This window comes from Oncorhynchus tshawytscha, unplaced genomic scaffold (assembly GCF_018296145.1).
Source record: "Oncorhynchus tshawytscha isolate Ot180627B unplaced genomic scaffold, Otsh_v2.0 Un_contig_4237_pilon_pilon, whole genome shotgun sequence".
NCBI classification, from domain to species: Eukaryota; Metazoa; Chordata; class Actinopteri; order Salmoniformes; family Salmonidae; genus Oncorhynchus; species Oncorhynchus tshawytscha.
This window is the reverse complement of record NW_024609655.1, coordinates 182501-206754: the sequence shown is the minus strand read 5'-3', so window position 1 is coordinate 206754 and position 24254 is coordinate 182501. Positions and strand designations below refer to the sequence as shown.

Sequence of the window (24254 nt, the reverse complement as noted above, 5' to 3'; positions counted from 1 at the left end):
TAAATTAAATAAAAGAATCAATGAAAATGTAGTGTACATACTAGACAGAGGATCCAGAGTCCACACAGGTTCCTCCGTTTCTGCATGTCACCAGGGTGCAGGGTGTGACCCCGCACTGACCCACGCTACGGCCAGAGTTCGGATGACCCTCAGGCTTCCCCAACGCTATGAACTTCCCGTCTCTCCTCGTCCGAAACTCCAGATCAAATATGCAACCTGTGAAATAACACAGAAAAACCCACTCAAACTGAGGAGACAAACAGTGTGTGTAATTAAGCAGACATTTCTCTGAACTTCACATCGCTCAAATAGGAAAACCTTTGAAATCACAAAACATATAACATATAACTCATTGCTTCAGGGAAACAACAGCATTCGTTTTTAGTGTTCAAACTGTCCATATTAGGACATCCACAGAGACAAAAGAAGCTGGGGTGACTGAGGATGTCCTAATATGGACACCTTACGCAACATACCCACTCAAACTGTCTTTCTGTCAGAGAGAAGTCTTTCATTGTAGTTGACAGTGATCTAATGGGATGACAGTTTGAAGACTAAAAATGAATGCTGCTGTTGTTTCCCTGAAGCAATGAGAATCAAAGGTAACAGGGCTGGAAGCACGCACGCACGCACACACACACACACACACGCACACACACACACACGCACGCACGCACACACACACACACACGCACACACACGCACGCACGCACGCACACACACACACACACACACACACACACACGCACACACACACGCAGGGCTGGAAGCACGCACGCACGCACGCACGCACACACGCACGCACGCACGCACGCACGCACGCACGCACGCACGCACGCACGCACGCACGCACGCACGCACGCACACACGCACGCACGCACGCACGCACACACACACACACACACACACACACACACACACACACACACACACACACACAGAGCCTTCAGAAGGTATTCAAACCCCTTGACTTTTTCCACAGTTTGTTGTGTTACAGTCTGAATTTAAAATGTTTTACATGTAGATGTTTTGTCACTGGCCTAAAGACAATACCTCATAATGTTATGTTTTCCTACATTTTTACAAGTTAATACAAAATGAAAGCTGAATTGTCTTGAGTCAATAAGTATTCAACCCCTTTGTTATGGCAAGCCTAAATATGTTCAGGAGTAAAAATGTGCTTAACAAGTCTGTGTGCAATAATAGTGTTTAACATGATTTTTGACACATCTCTGTACCCCACACATACCATTATCTGTAAGGTACCTCAGTCTAGCAGTGAATTTCAAACACAGATTCAACCACAAAGACCAGTGAGGTTTTCCAGTGCCTTGCAAAGAAGGGCACCTACTGATAGATGGCCAAAAAACAGTCATTGAATATCCCTTTCAGCATGGTAAAGATATTAATTACACTTTGGATGGTGTATCAATACACCCGGTCACTACACAGAAACAGGAGTCATTCCTAACTCAGTTGCTGGAGAGGAAGGAAACCACTTAGGGATTTCACCACGAGGCCAATGGTGACTTTAAAACAGTTACAGAGTTTAATGGCTGTGACAGGAGAAAACTGAGAATGGACCACCAACATTGTAGTTACTCCACAATACTAACCTAAATGACAAGAGTGAAAAGAAGGAAGACTGTTTTGCAACATGGCACTAAAGTTACACTGCAAAAAATGTGGCAAAGTAATTAACTTTTTGTCCTGGATACAAAGTGCTATGTTTGGGGCAAATCCAATACATTATTGAGTACCATTGTCCATATTTTCAAACATAGTGGTGGCTGTATCATGTGTATGCATGTAATCATTAAGGACTGGGGAGTTTTTCAGTATAAAAAATACACAGAATGTAGCTAAGCACAGACAAAATCCTAGAGGAAAACCCGGTTCAGTCAGCTCCTCACCAAACACTGGGAGATCAACTCACCTTTCAGCAGGACAACAACCTAAAACACAAGGCCAAATCTACACTGGAGTTGCTTACCAAGAAGACAGTGAATGTTCCTGAGTGGCCGAGTTACAGTTTTGACTTAAAGCTATTGAAAATATATGTCAAGACCTGAAAAGGGTTATCTAGCAAGGATCAACTACCAATTTGACAGTACTTTAACATTTTTGAAAAGAATAATGGGCAAATGTTGCACAATCCAGGCATGGAAAGCTCTTAGAGACTCACCCAGAAAGACTCACAGCTGTAATCGTTGCCAAAGGTGCTTCTACAAAGTATTGACTCAGGGGTGTGAATACTTATGTAAATAAAATACACTACATATACAAAAGTATGTGGACATACAATTACATTCCAGAGATGATTCTGTGCTTTCAACTTGGTGGCAACAGTTTGGGGAAGGACCTTTTCTGTTTCAGCACGACAATGCCCCCGTGCACAAAGCGAAGTCCATACACAAATGGTTTGTCGAGATCGGTGTGGAAGAACTTGACTGGCCTGCACAGAGCCCTGACATCATCCCCATCAACCACCTATGGGATGAATTGGAATACCGACTGCGAGCCAGACCTAATCGCCCAACATCATTGCCCAACCTCACTAATGCTCTTGTGGCTGAATGGAAGCAAGTCCCTGCAATAATGTTCCAACATCTAGTGGAAAGCCTTCCCAGAAGAGTGGAGGCGGTTTATACCCATGATTTTGGAATGAGATGTTCAACAAGCAAGTGTTCACATACTTTTGATCATGTAGTGTATTTCTGTATTTCATTTTCAATACATTTGCAAACATTTCTAAAAACATGTTTTCACTCTGTCATTATGGGGTATTGTGTGTAGATGAGCGAGAAAATAATCTATTTAATAAATGTTGAATTCAGGCTGTAACAACAAAATGTGGAATAAGTCAAGGGGTATGAATACTTTCTGATGGCACTGTGAACACACATATACTTAAGTGATTTTTTCATATATTTTTTTACAAAGCCAGAAAAAAATGAAGAGTACTATTTCCCCATTGTGTTGGGGAAATGATCATGGTGTCATGATAATGACTTCATGTTAATGACTTCATGATAATGACTTCATGATAATGACTTCATGATAATGACTTCATGATAATGACTCCATGTTAATGCCTTCATGTTAATGACTTCACGATAATGACTTCATGATAATGACTTCACTATAATGACTTCACGATAATGACGTCATGCTAATGACATCATGATAATGACATCATGATAATGGCTTCACGATAATGACTTCATGTTTATGACATCATGTTAATGACTTCATGATAATGACTTCACGATAATGACGTCGTGCTAATGACATCATGATAATGGCTTCATGATAATGGCCTCACGATAATGACTTCATGTTAATGACTTCATGATAATGACTTCACGATAATGACTTCATGTTCATGTTTGTGTATAGTTAGGGTAAGGTTTATTGTAATTTAACAAAAACACAAAGAAAATGGGTCACTGAAAGTTTGAGCCAGTCATTGAATATTTATATTAAGGGTTGGAAATAAAGGAAATGCTGTAATTCACTCTCTTCATATCTCTCTCCATTAAATGGTAATTTTACATAATTTGCTAGGATGAAATCTCTGCATAGACTAGCAGTTAGGTTAAATCCAACATAATACGAGGATTCTGAATTATTTTCACACAAAAGCACATTCACCCAAATTCACTCTCTCCTTCCTGTGATTTATATTCTTTACTGCAACAGGGGAAATATTCTGTCTACTGCAACAAGGGAAATATTCTGTCTATTGCAACAAGGGAAATATTCTGTCTACTGCAACAGGGGAAATATTCTGTCTACTGCAACAAGGGAAATATTCTGTCTACTGCAACAAGGGAAATATTCTGTCTACTGCAACAGGGAAAATATGCTGTCTACTGCAACAAGGGGAAATATTCTGTCTACTGCAACAGGGGAAATATTCTGTCTACTGCAACAAGGGGAAATATTCTGTCTACTGCAACAGGGGAAATATTCTGTCTACTGCAACAGGGGAAATATTCTGTCTACTATAACAGGGGAAATATTCTGTCTACTGGAACAGGGGAAATATTCTGTCTACTGCAACAGGGGAAATATTCTGTCTACTGCAACAGGGGAAATATTCTGTCTACCGCAACAAGGGAAATATTCTGTCTACTGCAACAGGGGAAATATTCTGTCTACTGCAACAGGGGAAATATTCTGTCTACTGCAACAAGGGAAATATTCTGTCTATTGCAACAAGGGAAATATTCTGTCTACTGCAACAGGGAAAATATGCTGTCTACTGCAACAAGGGGAAATATTCTGTCTACTGCAACAGGGGAAATATTCTGTCTACTGCAACAAGGGGAAATATTCTGTCTACTGCAACAAGGGGAAATATTCTGTCTACTGCAACAGGGGAAATATTCTGTCTACTGCAACAGGGGAAATATTCTGTCTACTATAACAGGGGAAATATTCTGTCTACTGGAACAGGGGAAATATTCTGTCTACTGCAACAGGGGAAATATTCTGTCTACTGCAACAGGGGAAATATTCTGTCTACTATAACAGGGGAAATATTCTGTCTACTACAACGGGAAATATTCTGTCTACTGCAACAAGGGAAATATTCTGTCTACTGCAACAAGGGAAATATTCTGTCTACTGCAACAAGGGAAATATTCTGTCTACTGCAACAGGGAAACTATTCTGTCTACTGCAACAGGGAAAATATTCTGTCTACTGCAACAGGGAAAATATTCTGTCTACTATAACAGGGGAAATATTCTGTCTACTGGAACAGGGGAAATATTCTGTCTACTGCAACAGGGAAAATATTCTGTCTACTATAACAGGGGAAATATTCTGTCTACTGCAACAGGGTAAATATTCTATCTACTGCAACAAGGGGAAATATTCTGTCTACTGCAACAGGGGAAATATTCTGTCTACTATAACAGGGGAAATATTCTGTCTACTACAACGGGAAATATTCTGTCTATTGCAACGGGAAATATTCTGTCTACTACAACAGGGGAAATATTCTGTCTATTGCAACGGGAAATATTCTGTCTACTGCAACAGGAAATATTCTGTCTACTACAACAGGGGAAATATTCTGTCTACTACAACAGGGGAAATATTCTGTCTATTGCAACTTGCCTAGACACACACCACCCCCTTCTCGCTCTATCTGCAGCATTAGTCATTGGAATAAACAGGACGCTGTCATGTTCACGCAGGAATTATCATGGCATGATGCCGTCTCTAGCTCTGCCGTGTGTATGTGTGTGTGTGTGTGTGTGTGTGTGTGTGTGTGTGCGTGCGTGCGTGTGCGTGCGCGTGTTTCCAGCCCTGTTACCTTCGATTCTCATTGCTTCAGGGAAACAACAGCAGCATTCATTTTTAATCTTCAAACTGTCATCCCATTAGATCACTGTCGTCTACAATGAAAGACTTCTGTGTGCGCATGCATGTGTGTGTGTGTGTGTGTGTGTGTGTGTGTGTGTGTGTGTGTGTGAGAGTGGCCAAACTGCAAGTATATACTGCCGTCAACAATTTCAGATGGTTAAAGAGGATTATGTGGGTGATGTTTGGACTTAGATAAGAGGACGATGTGGGTGACGTTTGGACTTAGATAAGAGGACGATGTGGGTGACGTTTGGACTTAGATAAGAGGACGATGTGGGTGACGTTTGGTATGAGATAAGAGGACGATGTGGGTGACGTTTGGACTTAGATAAGAGGACGATGTGGGTGACGTTTGGACTTAGATAAGAGGACGATGTGGGTGACGTTTGGTATGAGATAAGAGGACGATGTGGTTGATGTTTGGTATGAGATAAGAGGACGATGTGGGTGACGCTTGGACTTAGATAAGAGGACGATGTGGGTGACGTTTGGTATGAGATAAGAGGACGATGTGGTTGACGTTTGGTATTAGATAAGAGGATGATGTGGGTGACGTTTGGTGTGAGATAAGAGGACGATGTGGGTGATGTTTGGTATGAGATAAGAGGACGATGTGGGTGACGTTTGGTATGAGATAAGATGAGGAGGGTGATGTTTGGTATGAGATAAGAGGATGATGAGGGTGATGTCTGGTATTCGATAAGAGGATGATGAGGGTGATGTTTGGTATTAGATAAGAGGATGAGAAGGGTGATGTTTGGTATTAGATAAGAGGATGAGGAGGGTGATGTTTGGTATTAGATAAGAGTATGAGGAGGGTGATGTTTGGTATAAGATAAGAGGATGAGGAGGGTGATGTTTGGTATTAGATAAGAGGATACTGTAGATGACACTGAGAAAATTATGTTTGAGCTAACAGAGTTCAGGGTGTGTCCTAAATGGCACCACATTCCCTATACAGGGCACTATTTCTGGTCAAAGGTAGTGAACTAAATAGGGAATATGTTGCCATTTGAGATTCAACCCATATTGATGTCCAATCAGTCAGATCCAGAGTATCAACACCTCACATACTGTTAGAACAGCATATGCAATGAATAAACTAGCATTGTTTTAAAGGCATAATGTTTCAATGAAAAAACTAGCATTGTTTTATAGGCATTATTTTCGCCATGGACTATTAATGTCAAAACCAATGAGTTAATATAACAGTAACCTTTGACCATCTGAAGTAACTTCTTATCACTGGTGTTAAAGCTAAAATGAATGCCAGTCCCTTCAACCACTTAAACATCAATACATTACAAAACTCTTGGTGCAAACTTTGTTTATCATTTGTTTTAGACAAGTAAATCCCACCTATAAGAAGATCAAAAGGTATTTCTGTCAGTCTGATGGAAGGGAATCAACACCAGGCAGCTCTGAATGCCTGAGGCATATAGAAATCTAATCACAATACAAACGGACGCTAAAGTGCAAACATTTAACAAAGGTAAAAACCAACCCGTGTGTGTATTATCTTAATGTGTCACAGTTTGATGAAATGAGTCTGTAAGATATGACCTTTAGTTATTATGATAAACCCATTGTCGAAGTCTAAAGAAAAGCATTACAGTAATATCTTGTTAAAATCTCATTAAACATCTTGCCATCATGAAATTGGACATAATTGTTCTATTTTGAAAATCTTTTTTTTTAAACATGCATTTATTTCACACTTAAATGTATCTTTTATTACCATCTTGTTTAGGGCAAGCTGTTGGCATGCTATGTATTTCTTCTTCTTCTTATTATTGTGTTTGATTTCAACACCTACGCAGACAAATACAATACATACGCAGCTGAACAACAACTCAACACAGCTGATGGAGAACAACAACACAGCTGATTTAGAACAACAACAACACAGCTGATTTAGAACAACAACAACACAGCTGATGAAGAACAACAAGTCAACACAGCTGATGAAGAACAACAAGTCAACACAGCTGATGAAGAACAACAACAACACAGCTGATGAAGAACAACAACTCAACACAGCTGATGGAGAACAAACAACAACAACACAGCTGATGGAGAACAACAACTCTGAACACAGCTGATGGAGAACAACAACTCAACACAGCTGATTTAGAACAACAACACTGCTGATGGAGGCTGATGGAGAACAACAAGTCAACACTGCTGATGGAGGATGGAGAACAACAAGTCAACACAGCTGATGGAGAACAACAACAACACAGCTGATGGAGAACAACAACAACACAGCTGATGGAGAACAACAACAACACAGCTGATGGAGAACAACAACAACACAGCTGATGGAGAACAACAACAACACAGCTGATGGAGAACAACAACTCAACACAGCTGATGGAGAACAACAAGTCAACACTGCTGATGGAGGATGGAGAACAACAAGTCAACACAGCTGATGGAGAACAACAACAACACAGCTGATGGAGAACAACAACAACACAGCTGATGGAGAACAACAACAACAACACAGCTGATGGAGAACAACAACTCAACACAGCTGATGGAGAACAACAAGTCAACACTGCTGATGGAGGATGGAGAACAACAAGTCAACACAGCTGATGAAGAACAACAACTCAACACAGCTGATGGAGAACAACAACTCAACAACAGAATATGAATTACATGTCTATGCATTCAACCCCTTTCCCCAACTCATTTTACTAGCGTTCTCTCCAGGGATTGGACTTGTACATCAAACTGCCTCACGCTACAGAAAAAGGCAATATATCTCCTGCCCTGTGGGCCATTGTATCTGGACAAGGCTACTCACGCTACAGAAACAGGAAATAGTTATCATGCCCTAGGGCCATTCTGTCTGGGACAAGGCTACTTCATTATCCTGTGATCCAGTAAGAAACAACATGGCCATAACAAACACATCTCAACAAACTTAGCTCAACGTGGCAAACAAACAAACACATCTCAACGTGGCCATAACAAACACATCTCAACGTGGCCACAACAAACACATCTCAACGTGGCCATAACAAACACATCTCAACATGGCCACAACAAACACATCTCAACGTGGCCATAACAAACACATCTCAACATGGCCATAACAAACACATCTCAACGTGGCCATAACAAACACATCTCAACGTGGCCATAACAAACACATCTCAACATGGCCATAACAAACACATCTCAACATGGCCATAACAAACACATCTCCATGTGGCCATAACAAACACATCCACATGTGGCCATAACAAACACATCTCCATGTGGCCACAACAAACACATCTCAACGTGGCCATAACAAACACATCTCAACGTGGCCACAACAAACACACCCACACTGCGCTAGTGTCTTTCTCTCTGGTTAGTTTGTCATTATTTGATTAGCAGGTGTAAATGAATTGACCCAGGACATGTTTAGGGATATAGCGGTAGCAGAAGTGTCTTTGTGTATATCCCAAACTGCACCCTATTCCCTGTAAAGTGCACCACTTTCGACCAGGGCCCATTGGGTAGTGCACTATGTAGGGAATAGGATGCCATTTTGGATGCAATCTACTGCTAATGCTGTAACCCTAATCATGTTCTGTGTTACTTCATTTAAGCTGGACTCTGGTCAAAAGTAGTGCACTATGTAGGGAATAGGGAGCCATTTGTGTGCCAGCTGTAGTGTCTTCCTTCCCATAGCCACCTAGTCTGTCCACAGGGGTGTGAGGACGTACCGATAACCGGTAGACAAGTGTTCACTGACAGCCATTAGGACTGCAGGAAGGTCACACACACACACACACACACACACACACACACACACACACACACACACACACACACACACACACACACACACACACACACACACACACACACACACACACACACACACACACACACACACACACACACACACCTGATTAGTTGTCATTATGTGTCTAACAAAAAGGCTAAAGCAACATGTGATCTACCAGGCCCTGGGCTCTGGCTGCTTTCTGGTTACCTGCATGGTGGGACCACAGTACAGCACCACTACTGTGCGCGTGTGTGTGTGTGTGTGTGTGTGTGTGTGTGTGTGTGTGTGTGTGTGTGTGTGAGAGGCTGATTTTCATTCCAAAGCGTATATGTTTATCCAGAGATGAATGAATCATTGGGATGTTTGTTCAATAGAACCAAACAGACAGACGGGTTACGTCCCAAACAGTACCATATTCCCTATTTAGTGCACTACTTTTGACCCCCATTCGGCTCTGGTCAAAAGGTAGTGCACTATATTTGGGACGTAGCATGGGAGATTGATCCTGTCTGCATATATAACCACCAAATGGAAAAATACTTGTTCACCTTCATTTAAAGTACAGTGATCTTTCACAATAACAAGGCATCATCATCATCATGACAATAACCACGGTGGAGGCAGCAGCATCGTGTGCCTTAACAACTTGTGATGATATTCATATCTGTTATTATCATTACTGTTAGTTATGGAGGTGATATCCCCACCACGCTGCTCCACTCGCATTAGCAATCACAATCAACACTATACTCAGGATGCTCGGTCCCAAATGGCACCCTGTTGCCTATACACTGCACTACCTTTAAACCAGGAGGCTAATAGGGCTCTGGTCAAAAGTAGTGCACTATATAGGGAATAGGTTGCCATTTGGGATGTAATCATAGGCTTCATTAAGGGTCAGCTGGGAGCCAATAGAATTGATTCTGATTATGACAACCGTCATCTGGATGGTGCCCTTGTCTGACTGACTTATGAGCGGGCCAAATGGGATTTGCAGAGAATGCATAACTTTACAGGCGTGAAGTGATTAAAGGGACAATCTATGATTCAAAAACAGCTAAACTGTTAACCAGCCACTGTTTTTGGTAAACAGCTGTGGGATGGGGCTGGAGAAATGTAAAATTCATAGACGAAGCTATGGATGCAAGGACTGACCATCCATGAGATCAAAGTGAAGTTTTAATCATGTTTTGAAGCTATACAGAGTTTTGTTTACAATTACAGTGTTTACAAACAATGCATTAAAAACAAGCTTATATTTGGGGGTTCTGGTGGGGTACGGCAGTTGAACTAAGCTCATGAGGCATTTATAAGTTATATTCCTCAACACTCAATGGCTATATATGATCAATTTAGAAGTTTAAAAAATAAACGTACCAATCCCAGATTGCCCCTTTAAAGGATGCAGGCACAATCAACGTTGGAGCTCTGTTCTAACCTTATCTCCCCACTCTGAATGGTATTGCACTCCCTCTGACTGTCTGACTGTCTGCAACTAGCCTGCCACTATGCTGCTGCCACTGATCTCCCCCCTCTGAATGGTATTGCACTCCCTCTGACTGTCTGACTGTCTGCAACTAGCCTGCCACTATGCTGCTGCCACTGATCTCCCCCTCTGAATGGTATTGCACTCCCTCTGACTGTCTGACTGTCTGTAACAGCCTGCCACTATTCTGCTGCCACTGATCTCCCCCTCTGAATGGTATTGCTGACTGTCTGCACTGCCTGCCATCTGCCCACTGATCTGAATGGTATTGCACTCCCTCTGACTGTCTGACTGTCTGCAACTAGCCTGCCACTATGCTGCTGCCACTGATCTCCCCCTCTGAATGGTATTGCACTCCCTCTGACTGTCTGACTGTCTGTAACTAGCCTGCCACTATGCTGCTGCCACTGATCTCCCCCCTCTGAATGGTATTGCACTCCCTCTGACTGTCTGACTGTCTGCAACTAGCCTGCTGCTGCTACTCTACAGACGTCAAGGCCATGTTACAAACACTGTGAAAAATGTTGTTGTAAAAAGGTGTTTATATTAATTTTATCAGTTCAATTTTATACTCACTATAGTCAGTAGTGGTGGTAGTAGTTACTTATAGTTGCAATACTACAGTCACTGTAATGTCTTGCCGTGAAAGCTGTTGGAGTCACTGTAATGTCTTACCTTGAAAGCCATTGCGAAACCTGGATCCGAGGGGCAGTAGTTCAGGAGTATATTCATTATATCCTCCTACAAAGACTTGGCTTTGCGCGTTGAGACCTGCCAGGTGGCCTGGAGAAGAGCCTGTCCTGTTTCTCTGTCCGTCCACCTGAAAGGATACAGAAATGATTCAGTACACCATACTCAGGCTCTGCCTTGATGGATCCACAAAGACAACACTCCTATTATAGCAGTCTGTCAATGGATCAGCAAAGAGAAGACTCCTATTATAGCAGTCTGTCAATGGATCAGCAAAGAGAAGACTCCTATTATAGCAGTCTGTCAATGGATCAGCAAAGAGAAGACTCCTAATATAGCAGTCTGTCAATGGATCAGCAAAGAGAAGACTCCTATTATAGCAGTCTGTCAATGGATCAGCAAAGAGAAGACTCCTAATATAGCAGTCTGTCAATGGACTTAGAGCTTAGATTCCAGTCACAGACCTCTGACCTCAGAATGGGAACAGTCATGTTTTCAGATGACAGTGCATTAAGGAACCTTTTTACAAAAGGAAACATATCCTAAAACATCCAAGAGACTCACACTATCGATTACACATTATTTTCAGGGCTAGAAAGATACTGAAAAAGCAAAGCACCTTTAACCATCCTGTTCTCCGAGATCTGCCAAAGTTCACAGTGTGGATATCGATCTCACGGTTCAGCCGGTCGCTGACCATGGTTCCCACACCAGATCCAAGGTTGAACTTGTGAACAATTCTGCCATTCCGAACCCCCAGAACTAGGAAGTCATCTCCATCAATGCCTGGAACCATATAATTAACATATGGAACACACACACACACATATATATATATATATAAATATATGTATTCTAGGCATACATGTGTTCTATATATATATGCTTCTACATATATCTGTGCTTCTACAGCTGCATTGCTTGCTGTTTGGGATTTTAGACTGGGTTTCTGTACAGCACTTTGAGATATCAGCTGATGTAAGAAGGGCTATATAAATACATTTTATTTTATTTTGATTTTATATATATGATTTTATATATCATATATACAATATAGAACACATGTATACAATATAGAACACAAATATACAATATAGAACACATATCATATATACAATATAGAACACATATCATATATACAATATAGAACACATATCATATATACAATATAGAACACATATCATATATACAATATAGAACACATATCATATATACAATATAGATCACATGCTGCATGATGATTAAATGCCTATAGGATATGTATTATATATCTGGACCATATGACATGGACTTGTAACTCACAAAGTGTAATGGGATCATCAAGTAGTCCGACTACTATGTGCTGCATAACATTTCAAAATATTACCTATGTGACATTGCTGAACCCCATTTCTGCCTCAAAGCTGTCTGAATGAATCTAAGCTAAAACAATGAGTATGTCAATAATCTTGATGTGTTTTGGGGTGAGGAAGTCTTTGTCGCACCATCTAGTGAAGGATGGTTGTGCTTCATGGAGCATTATATGGGTGGAGGGACCAGCGTCACAGAGGACTACTTTTGGTTTTATATACTTCCTACTTTTCTATTTCTTCAATAGTTTGTATATCTATGTTTGGTATAATTGCTTCTAAAGTTCGAAAACGTCTAACTTGATTAGACATTTTGTAATTGTTGTCATACAATCCAACATGTTGAATATAAAGCCAATCATTCTACTGGGTGTCCCATGGAGGTTTGATGTCAATTTATCAGACCAATTATAGTTGTTCGTTGTTCGTCATCCTTCCTTTTTAATTTCCCTCTTTTTATTTTGTCCTCTTTCTTTCTTCGTACAGTGCTAGTCTTTCTGTTCGGTTCCTTCCCCTGACGACTGCATCATTATTCAAGTTGGCTGTCTCCTTCCTCCTCTCCCTCTATGAATCACCCTAAATAGTCATCTCTAGAGGGAACCAGCCAAGTGCAGAAGATCCACAACCCAACCCTTGTGTTTCCTATTCAGCTGTCCCAAATGGCACCCTATTCCCTACATAGTGCTAGTTTTGACCAGAGCCCTGTGGGTTACATATGCACCATATAGGAAATAGGGTGCCATTTGGGATGCACCCTCTGTCTTTTGATTAAACATACTGTGCACTGATGACATGGCATTCAGTTAAGCAGCTATTAAAGTTGACCTGAGAGAAAGGAAACATTTAAAAGTAAGGAAGGAAAGGAAAGGGAAGGAAGGAAGGAAAGGAAGGAAAGGAAAGGAAAGGAAAGGGAAGGAAAGGAAGGAAAGGAAGGAAAGGAAGGAAGGAAGGATAGCGCTACATCTGTCCCTTATTAATAGTGTATCCAATTTATGTCTCATCTGCCTCATATCAAAGAACATTAAAAGCTATTAACATAAATGAACGGGAGTCATTTGCTTGCTTGTATCACCTCTTCATCCATTGGCTGCCAACTACAGCCTTTATTTTATAACCCTCTCTGAAAGAAGATTAAAAAACTCTTGAAGTCGAAAACAATAGTTTAGAAGAGAGTTGAATTAATTGCAGAGAGATGTCTGGAACACTCATCAGTAGAAAACAGGTTGAAACAGTCTCGTACACTGCCAAAGGGAGTCCCTTGGCAAAAATATCTTTATTAGCGGGAAAGTGAGTGGAAAGTCTGTGTGTGTGTCTGGGAGAGAGAGTGTGTTTGTGTGTGTGTGTTTGTGTGTGTGTGTGTGTCTGGGAGAAAGAGTGTGTTTGTGTGTGTGTGTTTGTGTGTGTGTGTGTGTGCCTGCGTGCGTGAGTGTAATCTATCGCCCTGAAAAATCTATTAGGAGCCACACATTGGGACTGCCCCACTCCTTTTGAAAACAAATGAATGAAAAATCCTAAAGGTTGAATGGAATTCAACTCTCCTTTAACAAAATAAAAATAGACTGCTCCATCCTCACCCTGTCCTTTCTGTCCAGAGAAGAGGATGAGGTTGTCCTTCAGAGCTGAGGCTCTGTCGGCGAACGTTAGTTTCAGTTGGAACTCGTAGTAGACACTGAGACTGGGGATGGAGGAGTACGCTATGAACGAGGTGTACCCAAACTCATCATTCCCACTGAACCTGGCCCGGGTGATGTTGATGGCTGCAGAGGAAAATAAAAAGCAATATACAAACTCTGTTACAGTTCGTTGCTCACCATCAAGGGACATATAGTTCTGTTACTCACCATCAACAAACATATAGTTCTGTTACTCACCATCAAGGGACATATAGTTCTGTTACTCACCATCAAGGAACATACAGTTCTGTTACTCACCATCAACAAACATATAATTATGTTACTCACCATCAACAAACATATCATTTTGTTACTCACCATCAAGGAACATATCATTCTGTTACTCACCATCACGGGACATATAGTTCTGTTACTCACCATCAACAAACATATAGTTCTGTTACTCACCATCAAGGAACATATCATTCTGTTACTCACCATCACGGGACATATAGTTCTGTTACTCACCATCAACAAACATATAGTCCTGTTACTCACCATCAAGACAAATATAGTTCTGTTACTCACCATCAAGGGACGTATAGTTCTGTTACTCACCATCAACAAACATATAGTTTTGTTACTCACCATCAACAAACATATAGTTCTGTTACTCACCATCAATGGACGTATAGTTCTGTTACTCACCATCAAGAAACACATAGTTATGATGCTCACCATCAAGGGACATATAGTTATGTTACTCACCATCAAGAAACACATAGTTATGATGCTCACCATCAAGGGACATATAGTTCTGTTACTCACCATCAAGGGACATATAGTTCTGTTACTCACCAACAAATATGAGGCAGAAATGCGACAACATTACAATTGCTCACCGATAAAGAGTAATCTAACATAATGGCACAGGGTATAAGAATAGAATAGACAAGAATAGACTAGGAACCCCAATGAGGATAACTGACAGTATAGAATAGAACAGACTAGGAAAACCTGGTGAGGTTAACTGACAGTATACAATAGAATAGATTAGGAAACCCCAGTAAGGATAACTGACAGTATAGAATGGAATAGACTAGAAGCCCTAGTGAGGATAACTGACAGTATAGAATAGAATAGACTAGAAGCCCTAGTGAGGATAACTGACAGTATAGAATAGAATAGACTAGAAGCCCCAGTGAGGATAACTGACAGTATAGAATAGAATAGACTAGAAGCCCTAGTGAGGATAACTGACAGTATAGAATAGAATAGACTAGAAGCCCTAGTGAGGATAACTGACAGTATAGAATAGAATAGACTAGAAGCCCTAGTGAGGATAACTGACAGTATAGAATAGAATAGACTAGAAGCCCCAGTGAGGATAACTGACAGTATAGAATAGAATAGACTAGAAGCCCTAGTGAGGATAACTGACAGTATAGAATAGAATAGACTAGAAGCCCTAGTGAGGATAACTGACAGTATAGAATAGAATAGACTAGAAGCCCTAGTGAGGATAACTGACAGTATAGAATAGAATAGACTAGAAGCCCTAGTGAGGATAACTGACAGTATAGAATAGAATAAACTAGAATCCCCAGTGAGGATAACTGACAGTATAGAATAGACTAGAAGCCCTAGTGAGGATAACTGACAGTATAGAATAGAATAAACTAGAATCCCCAGTGAGGATAACTGACAGTATAGAATAGAATAAACTAGAATCCCCAGTGAGGATAACTGACAGTATAGAATAGAATAAACTAGAATCCCCAGTGAGGATAACTGACAGTATAGAATAGACTAGAAGCCCTAGTGAGGATAACTGACAGTATAGAATAGAATAAACTAGAATCCCCAGTGAGGATAACTGACAGTATAGAATAGACTAGAAGCCCTAGTGAGGATAACTGACAGTATAGAATAGAATAGACTAGAAGCCCCAGTGAGGATAACTGACAGTATAGAATAGAATAAACTAGAATCCCCAGTGAGGATAACTGACAGTATAGTATAGAATAGACTAGAATCCCCAGTGAGGATAACTGACAGTATAGAATAGACTAGAAGCCCCAGTGAGGATAACTGACAGTATAGAATAGACTAGAAGCCCTAGTGAGGATAACTGACAGTATAGAATAGAATAAACTAGAATCCCCAGTGAGGATAACTGACAGTATAGAATAGAATAAACTAGAATCCCCAGTGAGGATAACTGACAGTATAGAATAGACTAGAAGCCCTAGTGAGGATAACTGACAGTATAGAATAGAATAAACTAGAATCCCCAGTGAGGATAACTGACAGTATAGAATAGACTAGAAGCCCTAGTGAGGATAACTGACAGTATAGAATAGAATAGACTAGAAGCCCCAGTGAGGATAACTGACAGTATAGAATAGAATAAACTAGAATCCCCAGTGAGGATAACTGACAGTATAGTATAGAATAGACTAGAATCCCCAGTGAGGATAACTGACAGTATAGAATAGACTAGAAGCCCCAGTGAGGATAACTGACAGTATAGAATAGAATAAACTAGAATCCCCAGTGAGGATAACTGACAGTATAGTATAGAATAGACTAGAATCCCCAGTGAGGATAACTGACAGTATAGTATAGAATAGACTAGAATCCCCAGTGAGGATAACTGACAGTATAGAATAGAATAGACTAGAATCCCCAGTGAGGATAACTGACAGTATAGAATAGAATAAACTAGAATCCCCAGTGAGGATAACTGACAGTAGCCTACATATCTTAGTCCTATGGACATGAAACATTATAGACCTGGATGAAATAGAAGTGTACAGTAGCTGAAATATTACACACCGAACTGTGTGTTACACCCAGAACCAATGTATCTCTATATCACTATATATCTATATACAGCTCTTACTACATCAATCTTAACATCACTATTACATAAATGTCTTTGATTATTTTGTTTCCAACACGTCACCAGCATCAGCAGTACTAGCAGCTGCCACAAGACAGCACTGTTGATTCACCATGCCGTACCACAGAGACACCATGCCGTACCACCACCTCACAATGATATAAGGATGATGGCCTGTTTTAGAATACTGCCTTTTCCCCATCCCCATTTTCTTTTCATTAGTCGCTGCTAACAAAGGTTCTTGGCAGGCAAGCAACATTTCAAATACCCTACATAATGTTCACTGCTGGTAGCTAGGGGGACAATAACTAATTCCAGTGATTATCAATTACAATCAACAGCTTACTAGTTCTAAACGCATAGTTGATTCAATAATGCTGCCTGCCTCTTTCTCCCTTGTTCTCTTTCCATTTTTAGCACTGACCACTGATTCACTGGATTTTACACCAGGGAAGGACTTAATGGGAAAATCCTCTCTCCCTCGTCTCTCTCTCCCCATCTCTCCCTCCACCCTCCCCCCTCCTTCCCCAGAATCAATTAAACATCTGTGGCATATCTCGGCACACCAATCAGACCCTGGTCGTGCACACAACATTAGGCTCTACATCTTAGCAAATATATTGTAACTTGCATATTCTCTCTTTCTCGTGATTTCCTTCTCTGTGTCTTTGTCTCTTTCCTTCCCCTCAGTCCTTCTAGCCCTCCATGTCTACATACAATGTCTGCATCCCAAATGGTAGTCTATTCCCTTAATTCTGCACTACAGCTGTTCTAACATGGGGATTTGTGAAACGTATTCCTCGGTCTGAGGTGTCTCCACTTACGTCAGTGAATAGTTAGCTTTTTCACTTGGCGCCAACTGGTAAGACGCTTCAGGAGGAAGCTGTAATGGCTAATCAAGCAGTGTGACGTCCTTTACAGAGCTCCCCTCTGTGACTGGTCGGTGCTCCTCTGTTTGGCTAGTGAATTATTAATGCCTGTTATGCAGGAAAAACATTCTGCTGTTATTGTTAAGTCTGGATTGTAATTTGGTTTCAATATTGGTTTTGTATTTCCACAGTGTTTATTGAACAGCTCAATCTGAGTTTCTATAGTCAGTTTGAACTGATTGTCTGTGGACGCTCCCTCAGTGGCATGCAGCATGTTTTTATCTCTGCTCTCTGAGTGCAATGCAGCTTCTCTTTCTTCCTGTTCCTCCGCCTCCTCCCCTTCTTTGTGGTTATTTGCAGGGAGAGCTGATATGAGCATGAATTCCTGTTGAGCTTCTTGTCAAGGGTCATATACATTGCTATTTGTAGGACAGAATAGTCTTGGGGATCAGGGCACTATACACTACATTTGACAAAGGATAGTGAGGTATCCACAGGGTACAAATCCCCTCCTCCATCAAATATCATAAACAAGCACAAAAGGTTGTACTGTAGGTGGAGCCCAGGCGTGACTCCCTATTGACAGGTTCAACAACGGTAGGTGGAGCCCAGGCGTGACTCCCTATTGACAGGTTCAACAACGGTAGGTGGAGCCCAGGCATAACCTCCTATCGACAGGATCAACGACGGTAGGTGGAGCCCAGGCATAACCTCCTATCGACAGGTTCAACGACGGTAGGTGGAGCCCAGGCATAACCTCCTATCGACAGGATCAACGACGGTAGGTGGAGCCCAGGCATAACCTCCTATCGACAGGTTCAACAACGGTAGGTGGAGCCCAGGCATAACCTCCTATCGACAGGATCAACGACGGTAGGTGGAGCCCAGGCATAACCTCCTATCGACAGGATCAACAACGGTAGGTGGAGCCCAGGCATAACCTCCTATCGACAGGATCAACAACGGTAGGTGGAGCCCAGGCATAACCTCCTATCGACAGGATCAACAACGGTAGGTAGAGCCCAGGCATAACCTCCTATCGACAGGATCAACGACGGTAGGTGGAGCCCAGGCATAACCTCCTATCGACAGGTTCAACGACGGTAGGTGGAGCCCAGGCATAACCTCCTATTGACAGGTTCAACGACGGTAGGTGGAGCCCAGGCATAACCTCCTATCGACAGGATCAACAACGGTAGGTGGAGCCCAGGCATAACCTCCTATCGACAGGATCAACAACGGTAGGTGGAGCCCAGGCATAACCTCCTATCGACAGGTTCAGCGGTTGTGGGAGATCTTGGTGTTCTATGTGTATTCCCTGACATCCAGTGTACCCTAAGCGGAGTTTCACAGCACCCGGATGCATCCGTTTATCAGAATTACAGCTAATTCAGCCTACAGTAGCTTCTTTTTCTTCTGAAACCGGATGTGGGAACTCCGCTCAGGCGTCTTTTTGCGCCTGCTATGTTAGGTTGCATCTGTGTGATAGCACTGAGAGTAGTGATTGGTTTCTTCTCTCTAGATGGCCTCAAGCATTCCACATCTTTCCTCACACTCCGTCGGTATGAACTGAACATGGTGGTGCCAAATGGCACTCTATTTCCTAAATAGTGCACTACTTTTGACCAGATCCATCAGGAAGTGCATTACGTAAGAAATAGGGTGCCATTTGTGATGCATCCACAACCATTAAAAATATAACCTACCGACCCTTCCCCGGCTCCCACCCAATCTATTCTGATACAGGAAGCCTTAAGGCTGACTTATTGGGAGTAGCTTGTGTTACTATATTCGTTGTGAACCGACGGTTTGAACAACACAAATCAATAGACACCATAAAGCCTGCTGTTGTTATTCTGAGTTTCTGAGTTCACCTCATGTAGTCTGGTCCTAACTCCTGTAGCTAGGAGTACTGCATTATTATACACTTCAATAGACCACATACCAGAAGCTCTGTGAGCTACAACATCAACTATTTCCACCAAGTACAGTAGAAGTTTATATTGTGTTCTCCTCTCCCAGTGGGAATGAATGTCTAACACATTATAAGACCTTGGCTGACATGGCTGGCTGCCATTCAATCAAAGCTTGCAATGGGGAAAATACAAAACATTGCTTCTAGGCAGAGAAAACAGATGCCTATTTCAAGTAAATGAAGAGGTCGGATTCCCAAATGAAAATAAAATAAATGAATAATCATTCCCATTCATTTGAGATTGAGGCCTGCAGATTTATTTGAACTGTGTGTAGCCTATTGAATCCACCCACAACTGTGGGGAAATATTTCCTACAACAAGCCAAAAAATAACACTGTAATCTAATCCTTCCAGAAATGACATACAACACAGCATCATGAAGAGAATAAGTAAGACAGGAGCTTAAGTATCTCTGGTGTTATATATGTGATAGCCAGGCCCCAGATCAGTTTGAGCTGTAAGAGAGAAAGTTGAGTATTATCTCTGCTGTGATAAATATGATAGCCAGGCCCCAGATCAGTTTGAGCTGTAAGAGAGAAAGTTTAGTATTATCTCTGCTGTGATAAATATGATAGCCAGGTCCCAGATCAGTTTGAGCTGTAAGACAGGAAGTTTAGTATTATCTCTGCTGTTATAAATATGATAGCCAGGTCCCAGATCAGTTTGAGCTGTAAGACAGGAAGTTTAGTATTAACTCTGTTGTTTTAAATATGATAGCCAGGTCCCAGATCAGTTTTAGCTGTAAGACAGGAAGTTTAGTATTAACTCTGCTGTTATAAATGTGATCGCCAGGTCTCAGATCAGTTTGAGCTGTGTTGCTAACTCCTATTGAATGACAAGACATGACAATGACCATCAGAGTTGGCAAGACAGCATAACTAGATCAGGGACCAGGCTTGATTTCTGTAGTAGTGTAGAGGTACGTCATTCTAAGCATGGACAGAAAACAAGAACAGCTGTGGCACAACTCAGTGATATAAGGGGTTACAGACACAGTAGAGAGAGGGTGGGCTGTTTGGGTTTCATCAGTTATGCAAATCATTTTGGGAATAATCAGTCTGTTTAAATGAACACTCTTTTGAGTTTAGGACCTACATACATTATTCTCACTGTATATCTGGGTTGGGATCAATTCCATTTCAATTAAATTGATTCAGGAACTGACCCCAACCCTGCTGTTAATTAACCATGAGATGCTTATTGACCTTCATGGACCTTCTTTGACAGGTTTGAGGGAATAAAGAACATTCTATCACCCAAGTAGTGGTGAGGGCATAAAGGATGTTCTATCACCCAGGTAGTGGTGAGGGCATAAAGGATGTTCTATCACCCAGGTAGTGGTGATGGAATAAAGGATGTTCTATCACCCAGGTGGTGGTGAGGGAATAAAGGATGTTCTATCACCCAGGTAGTGGTGAGGGAATAAAGGATGTTCTATCACCCAGGTGGTGGTGAGGGAATAAATTATGTTCTATCACCCAGGTGGTGGTGAGGGCATAAAGAATGTTTTTTTCACCCAGGTGGTGGTGAGGGCATAAAGGATGTTCTATCACCCAGGTGGTGGTGAGGGCATAAAGAACTTTCTATCACCCAGGTGGTGGTGAGGGCATAAAGGATGTTCTATCACCCAGGTGGTGGTGAGGGCATAAAGGATGTTCTATCACCCAGGAGGTGATGAGGGCATAAAGGATGTTCTATCACCCAGGTGGTGGTGAGGGCATAAAGGATGTTCAATCACCCAGGTGGGGGTGAGGGAATAAAGGATGTTCAATCACCCAGGTGGGGGTGAGGGAATAAAGGATGTTCTATCACCCAGGTGGTGGTGAGGGTATAAAGGATGTTCAATCACCCAGGAGGTGATGAGGACATGAAGGTCATTCTATCACCCAGGTGGTGATGATACAAGTTGGGGAAAATAAAACCCATATTTCCAAGAGAAAAAGACACTGATGCTTAAAAGACACTGAGAGGACAAACCATTAAGAACACCGTCTCTTTCCATGACATACACTGACTAGTTGAATCCAGGCGAAAGCTATGATCCTTTATTGATGTTACTTGTTAAATCCACTTCCATCAGTGTAGATGAAGGGGAGGAGACAGGTTAAAGAAGGATTTTGAAGCCTTGAGACAGTTGAGACATGGATTGTGTATTTGTGCCATTCAGAGCCTGAATGGGCGAGACAACATATTGAAGTGCCTTTTGAACGGGGTATAATAGTAGGTGTCAGGCGCACTGGTTTATGTAAAGAACTGCAACGCTGCTGGGGTTTTCACACAGATTCTTGTGTGTATCAAGAATGGCCCACCACCCAAAGGACATCCAGTCAACTTGACACAGCTGTGGGAAGCATTGGAGTCAACATGGACCAGCATCCCTGTGGAGCGCTTTTGACACCTTGTGAGTCCATGACCTGATGAATTGAGGCTGTTCTGAGGGCAAAAGGACTGGGTGCAACTCAATATTAGGAAGGTATTCTTAATGTTTTGTACACTCAGTGTAGAAAATCCATATTGTTTATGTTTTTCGAAAGGGTATTGGGCTTAACAGCATCCAGCACACATCCATATAGTTTCCTACTGTTTTCCTTTCTCTCAGTAGCTAACCTTGAACTCCACAAACCCTTCAATATTCCACAGAGTGGACAAACAGACTGAACAGTACGGTACTGTAATAGCAAATACAGTAAACACAACAAAAACATACTTTCTCAAAGTGATCTTTCTGAACTGAAAATCTTTCATTTTTGTTTTCTTAAAATGGCAAAATATGTATGTTGACATACCTTCCTACCCACTCTGTATCTATAACAACATGTATGTTGACATACCTTCCTACCCACTCTGTATCTATAACAACATGTATGTTGACATACCTTCCTACCCACTCTGTATCTATAACAACATGTATGTTGACATACCTTCCTACCCACTCTGTATCTATAACAACATGTATGTTGACATACCTTCCTACCCACTCTGTATCTATAACAACATGTATGTTGACATACCTTCCTACCCACTCTGTATCTATAACAACATGTATGTTGACATACCTTCCTACCCACTCTGTATCTATAACAACATGTATGTTGACATACCTTCCTACCCACTCTGTATCTATAACAACATGTATGTTGACATACCTTCCTACCCACCTGTATCTATAACAACATGTATGTTGACATACCTTCCTACCCACTCTGTATCTATAACAACATGTATGTTGACATACCTTCCTACCCACTCTGTATCTATAACAACATGTATGTTGACATACCTTCCTACCCACTCTGTATCTATAACAACATGTATGTTGACATACCTTCCTACCCACTCTGTATCTATAACAACATGTATGTTGACATACCTTCCCACCCACTCTGTATCTATAACAACATGTATGTTGACATACCTTCCTACCCACTCTGTATCTATAACAACATGTATGTTGACATACCTTCCCACCCACTCTGTATCTATAACAACATGTATGTTGACATACCTTCCTACCCACTCTGTATCTATAACAACATGTATGTTGACATACCTTCCTACCCACTCTGTATCTATAACAACATGTATGTTGACATACCTTCCTACCCACTCTGTATCTATAACAACATGTATGTTGACATACCTTCCCACCCACTCTGTATCTATAACAATATGTATGTTGACATACCTTCCTACCCACTCTGTATCTATAACAACATGTATGTTGACATACCTTCCTACCCACTCTGTATCTATAACAACATGTATGTTGACATACCTTCCTACCCACTCTGTATCTATAACAACATGTATGTTGACATACCTTCCCACCCACTCTGTATCTGTATGTTGACATACCTTCCTACCCACTCTGTATCTATAACAACATGTATGTTGACATACCTTCCTACCCACTCTGTATCTATAACAACATGTATGTTGACATACCTTCCTACCCACTCTGTATCTATAACAACATGTATGTTGACATACCTTCCTACCCACTCTGTATCTATAACAACATGTATGTTGACATACCTTCCTACCCACTCTGTATCTATAACAACAACTCTGTATCTATAACAACTGTATGTTGACATACCTTCCTACCCACTCTGTATCTATAACAACATGTATGTTGACATACCTTCCTACCCACTCTGTATCTATAACAACATGTATGTTGACATACCTTCCTAC

At 41.3% G+C, this 24254-nt stretch overlaps 1 protein-coding gene across 1 annotated transcript in view; it reads right to left on the bottom strand.

Moving 5' to 3' along the window:
* LOC112241036 (protein eyes shut homolog) overlaps window positions 1-24254 on the bottom strand; it is a 138796-nt gene that overhangs the window by 22015 nt on the left and 92527 nt on the right. Inside the window, exons 5-8 of the mRNA XM_042316659.1 lie at window positions 14269-14451; window positions 11965-12131; window positions 11331-11475; window positions 42-216 (exon numbers count right to left, since the gene is read on the bottom strand). Coding sequence (XP_042172593.1) covers window positions 42-216; window positions 11331-11475; window positions 11965-12131; window positions 14269-14451 — 670 coding nt within the window. The remainder of the gene's footprint in view (window positions 1-41; window positions 217-11330; window positions 11476-11964; window positions 12132-14268; window positions 14452-24254) is intronic.